Raw genomic sequence first — 13,416 nt, 5'->3', positions numbered from 1 at the left:
GCAGCTGCCCATTTTATTAATTGCCTATATTTATAATCTACATATGTTGTTCATCTAGAGCGCGCCCGTAACAGAGGGCTCATGCTGATCTGATTAATCTTAGGCCTCATGCACAAGGCCGTGTCACTGCCTCCCCGCCGGACTACTGTCCTATACTGAAAACATGACAGTATTCCCGCGGGGAGGTAGGGACACCCAGCGTCATACATAACTATGATGCTAGGAGCCCGGCTGCCTGATCTGTGTTCAGTCCGGGAAATGCGGCCGACATGCGGTCTGTATATCAAGGACCGAACACGCTCATATAAAGGGTGAGCCCATTTACAGGAAGAACCAGCTTTACTGCCCAGTATTAGGGTGCTGGAAATAAGAGACATATTTAAGAAAATTCCAATAATCCATCATCCACCAGCATAATTCTGGAGCATCAGATATTCTGGACTATCAGAACTTCCAACTGGAAAGTTCCTGGATATAAATGGACTTACCAGACAATCCTTCTAGTCCGGAAATTCTGTGTTCTGATAAATCCTGGACCAGCAGTATTTCAAATCAATCTAGTGTCATAAATACTCTGTGCTGCTATGAACTCTGTTTCTTCCATTATTTATCTCTCATTTGTCGCCTTTCTCCTCTGCACATTGGGAGACTTCTCCTGTCACATGACGTCCTGTCCTCACTAACATCCCAGTTCAATGTCCCCCACAGGGTTAGCACATTGTTCTCCTGAAATACTCTGTGATGCTGTGGAATCCGGCTCCTTCCACTATGTAATTCTCAGTCTGTGACATCCCACTTGTCTCCACTCTATCATCATAACATTGTCATGTGAAGCCAATTCCTCAATATCATCACGCTTCTTTTCTGAAATACTCTGTGCTGCTATGAACCCTGCCCCTTTCACTATTTAACACAGTATGTGACGTCTCACTTGTCTCCATCCCCCTTCTGACTGTAAAATTACTGAACAGGCCATACATCCTCACAAGGGCAGGTACACACACCAATTCCCAACAGGATGCAGACAAGCCACAATGCTACATCGAGGGTGATTGCTCAGGTGCAATAAACTGATGGACAGACACTCTCACACCTACTATTCATGACCGTAGAGAACTCCCAAACAATCAGAATCTAGAAAGGTAACTTACTTGTTCTACCTGCTGGGGAATCTGGGTTTGGGGAAGGAGCGGGGGCAGCCGTTTAGCAACAATTAAATGAATGTGCCCCGAAGACTGTTGCAGTAGAGATATGGCCTCCTGATGCGAGACGTTCATGTCCAGTGGGGCGAAATTAATTGCCAGTATCTGATCATTCTCCTTAAGCCTTCCATCTCTGAAAACAGTATCAAATATTTTAATTTAAGCTCGATAAAAGAACTGCAATTTATACAGAGGAACCTCACACCCACAGCTCTGCTGTTCTCAGTAAGAATTGTGTTTAAAGGGGTGATCAACTTTGGACAAGCTGACAGAGGGCCCTCCATTACCTCCATATACTCTAGGATTTAGATGCAAAAGTACAGCTTTGAGAACCATTTTACAGTTTATTAAAGGATATGTTCACTTTTGTAACTATTTTTACTATTAAAAAAAAAAAAATCAACTTTGCAAATAGTCGACTAAAAAATAGCAAACCTTTTTGTGTCTCTATGGTTACAGACTACAAACAAAACCTGTGTAGTCTGATACTGTAGTCATGTGTTATTTCTATCAGCCTCCTTTTCTACGGTCTTAGGTTATTAAGAAGAGGGAGTGGAGTAAGGGCCTGTTCACATCACCGTTCGCTTTTCGTTCCGGGGTTCCGTCTGAGGTTTCCGTCGGGTGAACCCCGCAACGGAAAGTGAAACCACAGCTTCCGTTTCGGTCACCGTTGATATCAATGGTGACGTAAACATCGCTAATGGTTTCCGTTCGTCACTATTGCGGCAGGTTTCCGTTTTTCCGACGGAATCAATAGCGCAGTCGACTCCGCTATTGATTCCGTCGTTAAAACGGAAACCAGCCGGAATGGTGACGAACAGAAACCGCGGTTTCAGTTTGACTTTCCGTTGCGGGGTTCACCCGACGGAAACCACCGACGGAACCCCCGGAACGGAAAGCCAACGCTGATGTGAACAGGCCCCTAACACATGTCTACAGGATCAGACTACACACACGGTGTTCGTACTCTATTTATGGAGATTCATAGATCTGCACAGGAACTGTATACACAAAACGGCAGGATTTTTTTTTACTCAGGACTACTTGCAAAACGGCTTCTTTTATTATTTTAGATGCATTGGGGTAAGTCAAAATATTGGTATAAGTACACATATCTCAAGCAAATCCCTCCTGCACCAATAAAAATATTTCTCCTTTGACCAGATCCAAAAACACCTGTTGTTTGAGATATTATTGGCTGCAAGTCTCATTAAATTCATAAATAAAGCTGTAGACTGATATGTACAAGCATAAATTATGTTTTTTCCTGTTTATTCCAAAAAAGGAATCGTCTTTTTTTTTAATAGGCTTTTTCCATTCACTTTTCGTATTCTGAAATCCAGAAACAGCCGCATTATGCCATCTGGTATCAATGACCAGTGTGAAAAGCACTGACCTTACCTGACCCGCCACATCATTACCCATATTACTACATTCAGCCATTACGCAAAAAAAAATAATTCTCAGTCACAGAACATTACCCTCCCAGCCAATCTCCCTCCCATACGTTTTCTATCAAGTTGATGGCTGGAGGTTCAGCTTGATGTAAATTATGGGTCCCTGTTACGTTACATAAACAAAAAGCAGAATAAATTATTTAAAATGGAAAAATAATACACATAAAAGTAAAAAAAATAAATAAAAAATAAATATAATAATAATAATAATAAATATATATATATAAAAAACAAAAAATGTATTTAAATCTTACCTGTCTGCTAGACTTCCGGCCTGAACCCCCTTGATAAACACACCGACGTCTCCCACATTAGGATTTTTGAGTGCGACGACGCTAAATCCGAGGCCTCCTACGGCAGGTTTTTCGATATCTATATATTCAATTTGCCTGCCCTAATGAAAAACAAAAACAAATAGAATTTTGATTTGTTGAGCTGATGTCTCCGCCAACGTGTTCAATCTGCTCCGGAGAGACCGGTGAACTAGGAGAAATTTATATCCTGTAAGACAGAACAAACTCAGCACTTAGACAATAAATTAATTCTGCGGAGGATCTCACTTCATTACTTTCCGTGAAACAGAGAGCACCACATGCAGTCGACGCCGCCCCCGAAAAACCTCAGGGAATTTAACAACTATTTTCGCACTTCATTCTCCAGCTAAATAAAGTCGTACGATAAGTTCCCGCTGAAACGAGGATTGAATTAACTGCGGTTTGGCTACGCAGGTTTCTAATTTTTTTAGCTGGAAATAATGAACTTGCGGCTTGCCTGTTCCTCGGAGGCTCTCGGCTATAAATATAAAAATCACTTTAATTGGGGGCAACACAAAAAGTCTCTATGTGTCGTTTATAGGGTCGGCCCAAAGTCACCCCCATGAAATGACAAATAGCGCTCTACTACTCTGCATAAAAACCCTCCATGTTATTACTGATGAATAATTGTATGTGTTACTGTCTCTTTAAGGGCTCCTCCATCCCCAAAAATTGGTAAACATTTTGGGTGACAACCAACATGGCCTCTATTATAGGTCCCACAGGTGAGGTCACCAAATTGTCCAGATTCCTGAAAACTAATTACCCTCCCAAAACTACCACTGCACCTTCTTCTCGTCTCGGCCATGGATGTGTATTATAGATGGGTAGTGCTGCATAACCGGTGAGTGAGACCACAGGATTTCTTCCCCCCACTGGACTAATTCACCAAGACTTCACCCTGCAGTACCAATAACTAAACTTTGACAATTGTATTGTCTGTATCCAGTGCAGCAGGATGTGTGTGCTTTATGGCAGCTGCAATAAATGGGAATCAATTGACAGAGAAATGCCATAGATTATTACAGTCTCTCGGAAGTGACGGAGTACAGCCCCTTCCCCAGAGACCAGGGGAGCTGCATGCAGATCCTTTTTGGTGTGTGCAGTTTTTCTATCTTGCTTTACCTAGACCTCCAGCAGTCCAATACACCTGCCATTAAATCAATACCTTTTGGTGATAATGAGATGACTCTGTTTATTCTGTCCTAGTCTATACAGCAAAGCTGACAACTGCAGAAAACATGAAGTGTCAGCCTATTGGGTCTGCACTAGTAACCAGTGTGAGAACTGCAATATTTCAAGATTTTTATGTAGATAGTAACAAACTAAATAAATCGAAACTAAATTTTATATCTATATTTTTATAATAAAAACCCGATTTAAGCAAGATGTCATTTTCTGATAATACCTTCCCTTTAAAAATAAGACGGTCTCCCAACAATGCGATTTCTGGCATATACTTGCTTTAAAAATGAACTCATAATTCAACTTTCTCAAGTACATTATGTTTTAATAAATTATTAATGGATTTCAATATCAATTCATCATTTTAATATTAGTAATATATGGTGTATCCAAATATGTATGGTGTGCACCAGGTTAGGTCGAGGCGTGCTCACCTAGATTTACCATACAAGTCCAATATGCAATAAAGGTCCAATGAACCACCAGATAAATATTTCAATATTTTTTGTAGGGCTCATAATGGCGACGTTTCGGCACGCCAGTCTTCCTCAAGCTGTAGATCGTGGCAGGAATTTAGTCAAGATCCCACAACTAATCATCAATTCACTGGATCTCAACATTCCCGGACCATTAGATATGAAGGGCGTTCTCATCTTTTTAAATCCTTTATTGATTTTGCAATTACCTCCTCTTACAGCCGGGCATTCAGCTCATACCATAAAGAACGACCCCTTCTGTCTTTATGGGAACGTTCTGTTTTTATGAACTTTCTCTATATAGAAATTGTTCATGTTTTTTTTTTTCAAAACTTTTGCTTGGAACGTGACAAAATAAAGTGCATATTAAACAGCGGGTTTATGAACGGGGTGACAGGAGTTATATTAATGCCTAAGAACTCTATTCCTGGCTATTAAAGGGATCTACGGAGCAAAAACACATTCTCTCGGCCAGTATCTGTGGTGTGAAGGGACCAGAGGATCCATTGGTGGTCACAGATTCTGAGACGATAATGGAGCCATACGATGGTCCACGAGGTTCTGCAGGTAAAGATGGAGCAGATCATTTACTATTCTTTATGTTGGTTGTTTTTGTTTTTTTTTACTGTTCTGGTTTCAACAAAAAAACAACCTATGGCCGTTTTTTTTATGTGTAATTTTTTAAAAGACATTTTATAATGCAATTAATAATGCGCATCCACACGTGTAGCTGGAATGTGGGCACAGAAAATAATTTCCTCTGGTGGGCCCAAAATATTTCTTGCCGAAATTGGTAACTCCAATCTAATGACATCTTCCTGAGTAGAGGCAAGCATGTGTCTTCTGTCTTAATGTCATCTGTCAAAAGTAATCCTCAAAAAAGGTGCACACAAAAAAAACAACAAAAACATACAATAATAATAATAATAAATTATTATTATTTCAAAATTCCATAAAAAAAATCTGTTCGGTGCAAAAGAAAATGTGATGTTTTACATAAGGCCTAATGCACACGGCCGTGGATTTTTGTACATGATCTGTCCGCAATTTCGCAGATAGCACACGGACCCATTCATTTATATGGCCCCATACACACGACTGTAATTCTGACAGATCCGTATGGGGGCCTAGACTCTGGGCCGCAAAAACTCAGGACGTGTCATTTTACTGTGAGTATTCGAGGCACGGAAAATTGCAGATGGCATACGGGTTGCCGTCCGTGTTTAGTCCGCAATACGGATACGTTGCCAAGCGACGCCAAAGACTTAACTGATCATGTGACCTACTCAGGCGGATGGGAGAAACTGGTGACATCAATTCCAGCCTTCCTTTTTTTTTTTTTGCGGATCTGTGAATACGGATGACAGATGAATGCGCTACGGAAGGTTTCTTTGGACATATAAACCGCAAATACAGACAACAGAGCCGCGGTTTTGCGGAGCGCAAGTCACCACGGTCGCGTGCATCGGGCCTAACAGTTGTCATAGATTTCTAGAATGCGAATCAAATCAAAAACAACTTTCATTCGATTTTATGTTTTTGTTTTTTCTTTTCGGATTCCCCCATTTTTTTTTCTATTCCAGGATGTGATACTATCAGGACAATGAAAGGAACGCGGACAGACTCTCACTCACCTCGGCCATCTGCTGAATTTTTCTGGTGAACTCATCTGCGCCCGAATCAGGGTCGACAAGAGGAAATCTAGACGAGACGAAGTTGTCAAAGGACAAAGAGTTGCTCTTGTTTCCCAAGTGGGCAGAGGAGTCGGCTTCAAATACCAATAAGCCTTTCTTTGTGAAATCAAATTCTGCAGAACGGTCGGCTGGCATGCGGTTCAGCTAGAAAAATACAATCGATCCCGGTCAAATTAATTAAAATCCACATTACGAGTAGTAAAGCTGAAAATTCACATTAAGAAGCTGCAATTACCGATAGAAATATTTCCAGGATCCATAAGAATTATTTCTCACATTTTATATGTAGCAGAGATTCGGAGTTTTTCTCTTTCCCAACTTTATCTCATACGGTTAATAAGACATTACTAGGTTTAGATTATTGCCAACTAGTCCTTCATAGGGGTAACTAGTCCTTCATAGGGGTAACCAGCACAAACCATTGTGTAACCCAGTTCATATCTACACAATATGGCAGCGTCACCAGTAATCGGACTGTCAGTCGCATTACAAAAAGACAACTAAAAATATATAAGGCTATGTTCACACTGAGTTTTTTTGCAGGCAGAAGTTCTGCCTCAAAATTCCTTTTGGAAGTTTGAAGCAGACTTTCCTCTCCCTGCATGCCGATTTTCGCTGCGTTTTTTGCCCGCAGCCATAAAACGCTGCGAAATACGCTTTCTCTGCCTCCCATTGAGGTCAGAGGCGTAAACGCCCGAAGATAGGGCATGTCGCTTCTTTTTCCCGCGAAGCGGTTTGACCGCTCGCAGGAGAAAACTGCCCCTGCCTCCCATTGAAATCAATGGGAGGCATTTTAGGGCCGTTTTTGACGAGTTTTGCGGCGCGGTTTCCGCGTAAAAAAACTGTGTGAACCCAGCCTAAATAAAGATAAGAACAAAATGGCCGACGTTTGGGTTTTGACAGAGATGCGTCATTCTCTATCAATGCTCAGTTTCTACATCTGCATATTCGCTTCTTTGCTTGCACTGATCCTGAGTTTTGTCAAGTCTTACACTCCATTCACATTCAGAGCTGCATTCATAATTCTGCTGGCTTCCTGTTAGCTCTCAGGTTGGCAGATTTTACATTCCATGCTGTTTGGCAGTCTTCTGCGCTTGGGTAAATGAATACATAGTATGGTTGAAAACAGACATGTCCATCAAGTTAAAGCAGGTGAGGAGATGTGGAAAAAAGGAATGGGAAGGGGTAAACCAATTATTTTATGCTATTGATCCAGATGAAGGCAAAAAAAAATGTCCTAATAAAGACACTGTAATGTAATAACTCTGCCACGGTCCTGCGTGTCTCTCCCTGCTGGTCACTGCCGCAATGAGTCTCTGGCTAGGGATATCGGGCAGCGCTCTATTTAAATCACCCACACGCTGGCATCAGTGCCAGTTATCAAAGTTTGTTCCCTAACTTGGTTTTGCTATCATGATCTTGAACTTTATGGTTTCTGTCCTGATTAATCTCTTGGAAAATCCCCTGTACCGCAAACTCGGTTCTGCTACATCACTCTGACCGAACCCTGGATTGCCTGACTACCCTCCTGACTACAGCTTATGTGTCGTGCACCCAGCACTGCTGCATCACCGTTACTGAACCCTGAACTGCTTGACCCTATGTCATTATCTTAGTACAGGTTACCCAGAGCAACAGTAACTCCTATTGTTTGGTTCCCCTTCCGCTGACATTATCCAGAAAATTAACCCCCGTGTTAGGTAGAGGCACCGAAGTCCTGGGGCCAGCTGTGAACCTCGAACCCTAACTGATCTCGTGGGAAAGTGGGGGTGCTATAGGTGAATTATGCCGTATGGTTGGTTCTCTCGCTTGTATTGTAGGAACCAGACCCGAACAGAAACATTACTTCCTGACCCCAAGTGGCTGTCAGACAGTGGGTGGTGTAGTGTTCCAATTAGATACTATACAACAAAGTGATGCACTGTTAGGGGAGTGTCTGACAGCACAGTGCTGACAGACTCCAAGTGGCAACAGCAGGATTTTGAAAGCAGCTTTGGTCTAGAGTACAAGACTTTTAGGCTCTGTTCACACTGAGTTTTTTGGCGCGTGGAAGCCACTTCGAAAACCATAAAAAGGCCGAAAACACCTCCCATCGAAAACCCCATTAAACGCAATGGGAGACGGAATTAACCACCGAATGGCCGCAACGTTTTTTGGAAAACGTGGCAAAAAATGACTGTGGAGCAAAAAAAAACAAAAAACTGAGTCGATTTTTCCAGGTAGAATTTACTGCCTGCAAAAAACTCAGTGTGACCTAGGCCATCCTTATAAATGGGATTAATACAACGCAGATGAAAAACTTGTGATTTTAACGGGATACTGTCCTGGTAAGACTAGAGACCCTGGGGAGGGGGAAGGGGGGGATCATGACAAGACGATAACAGATCACCGCACCTGTTCCTTCAGTTGTTTGATTGATTGCTGCACGGTCAGGATCTGGTTAAACAGCGGGCTCGCCAGCGTGTCGCGCAGGATACACAACTTGTCATGGTGCGAGAGCTCTCCCTTGTCTTTCAGTTTCCTTTGCAAGCGTTCGGTGATCTGCAGCACCTTCTGCTTGTCCATAGAGACCGTGCCTAAAACAAGATCATCATCAGCGCCGCATCCCCCGCTAAGCACAGTAACATGTTTATCAATGGCAGAAAATGAACAATGAATTTACCGGTATCAAGAAATTCTGGCATCTTCACAGCAGCGGAAGCTCCACACAAGAAATCTGTAAGTAAAATGCACAAAAACAGTAAAGCGCGGCTATATAAATGTGTACGGCCTCCGACGTGTGCCACTCTATAGGTACAAAGTGACATATGTTGCCCATAGGCTCCCTGCTGGGTTCAAAATTGCAGAAGCCCCTCAATTATATCCATTTGCCAAAATAATAGTATAAAGTTCCACAAAAAATTCTAAATCGTCTCCGGCCCGAGCAACTTATTGACCTCGCTAAACTATCGAATAGAAAAAGGGGCCAAGTTACAACGGCATTTCGTTCCCAGGGGTAGCCAGGCCCGTCCCTGCGCAAGATGCATGAGGCCCTCGGTTGTTTAACATTTGGTGATTCGATGCAATTCGAAGAAACAAAAAATAAATAACTGAAAAGTTTTCCAAGGTTCACTAGAATTTCCAAAAAATTAGAAAACAAAAATAAAATGATCAAAACTGCCAAAATGTTGGCAATATATCTGTTAAATGCCAAGGAAGGAATCTGCCAAATCCGACAGTCCGCAATCATTCCACTGACGAGACATGCGAGTGGCGATTTTTGTTTTTGTTTTTTACACGAAAAAATAACAGCGCGGAATAACAATGGCGCCAAGGAATTTACATTGCGTTTGTGCGATCCGCCGAGCGTATACGTTTTATTAAACAAACGTGTACTATTTTGTTTGCGTCTGTCGTTTTTTTTATAGCGCGTACGTTTAGCGTATACTCATACGTCGGTATATGTTGCTGTCCATTTTTTACCTTCAAAAAAGTATACGTTTTTTAACCCCTTAACGACATACCACGTACTAGTAGGTGGTAGCCGTTAAGGGAAGTATGGAGCAGGCTCACCACGTACTAGAAGATGCGCCAACGTTTTCAATGACGCGCACGCTGTTTGCTAGATTTGGCGCATGTTAGACTCTTCTCCCTTCTGTACACCACCTATTAATTGGTAAATTCTAGACCAGTATTTTACGCCAAAAAACTGCTGCATGTAAGTGATAATTCTGGCACATTTCACAACTCAACAAATCCACGGCCATATTCGAAGTATGCGAGCCGATGTAGCAAGCATGTCGCAAATCAATGTTATTTCTGGCGCACGCATTAATATATTTGGCCAACAATATATGCGCCAAGAAAATAATTACGGAACTGAGGTGCAAAGACCATAATAAATCTGCCCCTTTGCGTTTCAATTCCTCACCATTTAAAGATCTCTGCTTGCTGTGAGTCCTGATCCAGTTCTGCTCATACAATCTCTTCTGATACACTGTAATGAGCCATGCAGCTGTGTGAGCAGCACATGATCAGGACAGGAGGGAGATTTCAGCTGCTGAGGTATTTTGCTCAAAGAGGATTATCTAGACTGGATACCCGATAGAAAACACTCACAAAGAATAAGGGGTATTCCCGGAATCTACATTGATCACCTATCCTCAGGTGATAAGTCCCTGATCGCGGGGGCCCCACCAATAATTAGAACAGAGTTTCCGAGCCCCCTGTTCCTGCTTTATACTCGGCTGTCTCTGCCAGTCCCATACACTTTGAATAGAGTGGCGCCGCGCATGCTACCATTCCGAAAACTTCTCACTGCGGTCGTGCAGTGAGGAGAACGGGGGGCTCGGGAACTGGGGGTCTCTGTGTGGGTTGCAGCATTGCGGGCCCCCAGGAATCAGACAATTCTCACCTATCCTGTAGACAGGTGATAAATATCTATCCTGGGAATACCCCTCTAAAGAGGTTGTCACCAGATTATCAAATCCCTATCTCCTATTGAATGTGATCGGCGCTGCAATGTATAACAGTAACGTTTTTTTGTTTTTTTTAAAAAACTATCATTTTTGCCCAAGTTATGAGCAATTTTATATTTATGCAAATGAGCTTTTCAATGGACAACTGGGCGTGTATTGTGTTTTTACCAACTGGGCGTTGTGAATAGAAGTGTATGACGCTGACAAATCAGCATCATACACTTATCGTTCCCACCCATCTTCTTTCACTGCAGACACACAGCGTGACGTCACCCACAGGTCCTTCAACCTTGTCGTCAGACAAAGAAGATACATCGGCTCCAGGTGTCCAAAAGGTTAATATGCTCGTCTCTAGGGAGTTTACTATGCTTACCTGCACATGGTGATGCTGCTGCAAATTCAACTGTACGCCTGGAGCTGATGTTTCTTCTCTCTTCCGACGCCAAGGTTGAAGGACCTGTGGGTGACGTCACGCTGTGTGTCTGCAGTGAAAGAAGCTGGATGGGAACGATGAGAAGTGTATGATGCTGATTTGTCAGCGTCATACACTTCTATTCACAACGCCCAGTTGGAAATACGAGAAAACACGCCCAGTTGTCGTTTGAAAAGCTCATTTGCATAAATATAAAATTGCTCATAACTTGGGCAAAAATGATCGTTTTTTTAAAAAAAACAAAAAACACTTTGCTGTTATCTATATTGCAGCGGCGATCACATTCAATAGGAGATAGGGGTTTGATAATCTGGTGACAGAGCCTCTTTAAATAAAGCCCCCACCTTGTTACATTGTAACAAGCCCTGTTAACACATCTGCTGGGCTTGTTACAATGTATCAGTAAAGGTTTAGTATAAATTGTCAAATATTAATACAATGGGGGTGATGGAGGTTCGACCCCTGGGATCCTCATCGATCCGGAGAATGGAGGGGCGCAATGCTTGGGCCCCTTCACTGTTTTTCCCTGCACAGCGGCGCTCCAGGCCACTGGCTGTACAAGGGAAACTTTGAAGAGAGGGCAACACTAAAGCAACGCTGGAGCCTCTTCACTCTTAGGATTGGTGGGGGTCCCAACAGTCGGACACCCACCGATCAGAAAGTGATTGCATATCTTAGCGATATACTTTATAAGATGGAATTAACCCTTTAATACTGGTGCATTATCTGAGCGCTGCGCCAGTCGTCCAGCCCAAACTACCATCAATACAAATCTGCACTATCGTAACAATGGGGCAGCGCGGTGGTCAGTACTGTTGCCTTCAGCACTGGGGTCCAGGGTTCGAATCCAGCCAAGGACATCATCTGCATAGAGTTTGTATGTTCTCGGGGGTTTTCTCCGGGTTCTCCAGTTTCCTCCCACACACAAAATACATACAGATAGGTCAAAAAGCTTCCTAGGACATTGTGTGTCTGAGATAAGGAAATTACGGTAGATTGTGAGGCAATTGGGGACAGGGACTGGAGTTGAGGTCCTTTTAGACTGGCCAATGATCGGGAGCGCTCATATAAACCGTTCGTTTCTGATGTTTAAACAGGGCAACGATCAGCCGATGAACGAGCAAACGCTCGTGCATCAGCTCATTGTATCGTTTAGGCTTCGTTCACATCTGCGTCAGGAACGGAGCCCTGACTGACTACGACTACGCTATTGATTCAGTCAAAACGATGGAACCCCTGCACAGCTGAGACAAACGCGTTAACCATCGGCGCCATATACGTCACCATTGAAATCAATGGCAACCTCTGGTTTCCGTTGGCTCTGTTCCGACGGAAAGTCAGAACAGAGCCCTGACGCAGATGTGAACAAAGCCTTAGGAAGTAGAAAATATTATTATTGTCGGCAGCACATATCCGTGTGTAAACAGGGAGACGTGCTGCCGACATGATGCTAATGCATCCGGACGAGAGATCAGAGTAAGGGTATGTTCACACGCAGTGGTTTCAGATGTAGATCAGGCGTTTTACGCTTCGAATTACGCCTGAAAAAACGGCCCTAATACGCCTACAAACATCTGCTCATTGCTTGCAATGGGTTTTACGATGTTCTGTTCCCACGAGGCTTAATTTTACGCGCCGCTGTCAAAATACGGCGCGTAAAATGACGGCTGATCAAAATAAGTGCAGGACACTTCTTGGGACGTTTTTGGAGCCGTTTTTCATTGACTCCATTAAAAAACAGCTCCAATAACATCTGTAAAATACGCGAGTTGCTAGAAAAACTTCTGAAAATCAGGAGCTGTTTTCGCCTGAAAACTGCTCCGTATTTTCCGACGTTTTTGGTCACTACGTGTGCACATACCCTAACAATCGCGCGTCCCCATGCATTACTGATCATTGCTCCTCGTGAAAAGAGCAATTGAGCGCCGATTAATGAGGTGTCTCGTTGATCGGCAATTGGCCGGTGTAAAACGACCCTGATGCACACGACTGTTGTGCGCCGGCCGGGTCCCATCCATGATCCACGGAAAGATAGGACATGTCCTATTTTTCAACAGATCAGAGAGTCGGGTCCGTTTTTACGACCCGATTCACCCGCTAAAGTAATTGGCTCCGTGAAAACTATCGTGAGCCACTCGGATACCGTGAAAAACGGCCCAAGTGGCACTCGGTCGCGTGCAATTGGCGTTAGTGATTAC

General features: G+C 43.1%; 1 protein-coding gene across 5 annotated transcripts in view; it reads right to left on the bottom strand.

Annotated features, from left to right (window-relative positions):
* The window catches only part of PATJ (PATJ crumbs cell polarity complex component), a 195,674-nt gene that overhangs the window by 168,041 nt on the left and 14,217 nt on the right, over positions 1-13,416 (bottom strand). For all 5 annotated transcript variants that reach the window (XM_075832709.1, XM_075832708.1, XM_075832710.1 and 2 more), the window contains exons 2-6: positions 8,991-9,044; positions 8,723-8,904; positions 6,269-6,472; positions 2,914-3,053; positions 1,152-1,335 (exon numbers count right to left, since the gene is read on the bottom strand). In XM_075832709.1, coding sequence (XP_075688824.1) covers positions 1,152-1,335; positions 2,914-3,053; positions 6,269-6,472; positions 8,723-8,904; positions 8,991-9,012 — 732 coding nt within the window. In that variant the 5' untranslated portion in view covers positions 9,013-9,044. The remainder of the gene's footprint in view (positions 1-1,151; positions 1,336-2,913; positions 3,054-6,268; positions 6,473-8,722; positions 8,905-8,990; positions 9,045-13,416) is intronic.

This window comes from Rhinoderma darwinii, chromosome 7 (assembly GCF_050947455.1).
Source record: "Rhinoderma darwinii isolate aRhiDar2 chromosome 7, aRhiDar2.hap1, whole genome shotgun sequence".
NCBI classification, from domain to species: Eukaryota; Metazoa; Chordata; class Amphibia; order Anura; family Rhinodermatidae; genus Rhinoderma; species Rhinoderma darwinii.
The sequence above is the reverse complement of the archived record's forward strand: the minus strand, read 5'-3'. Positions and strand labels throughout refer to the sequence as shown.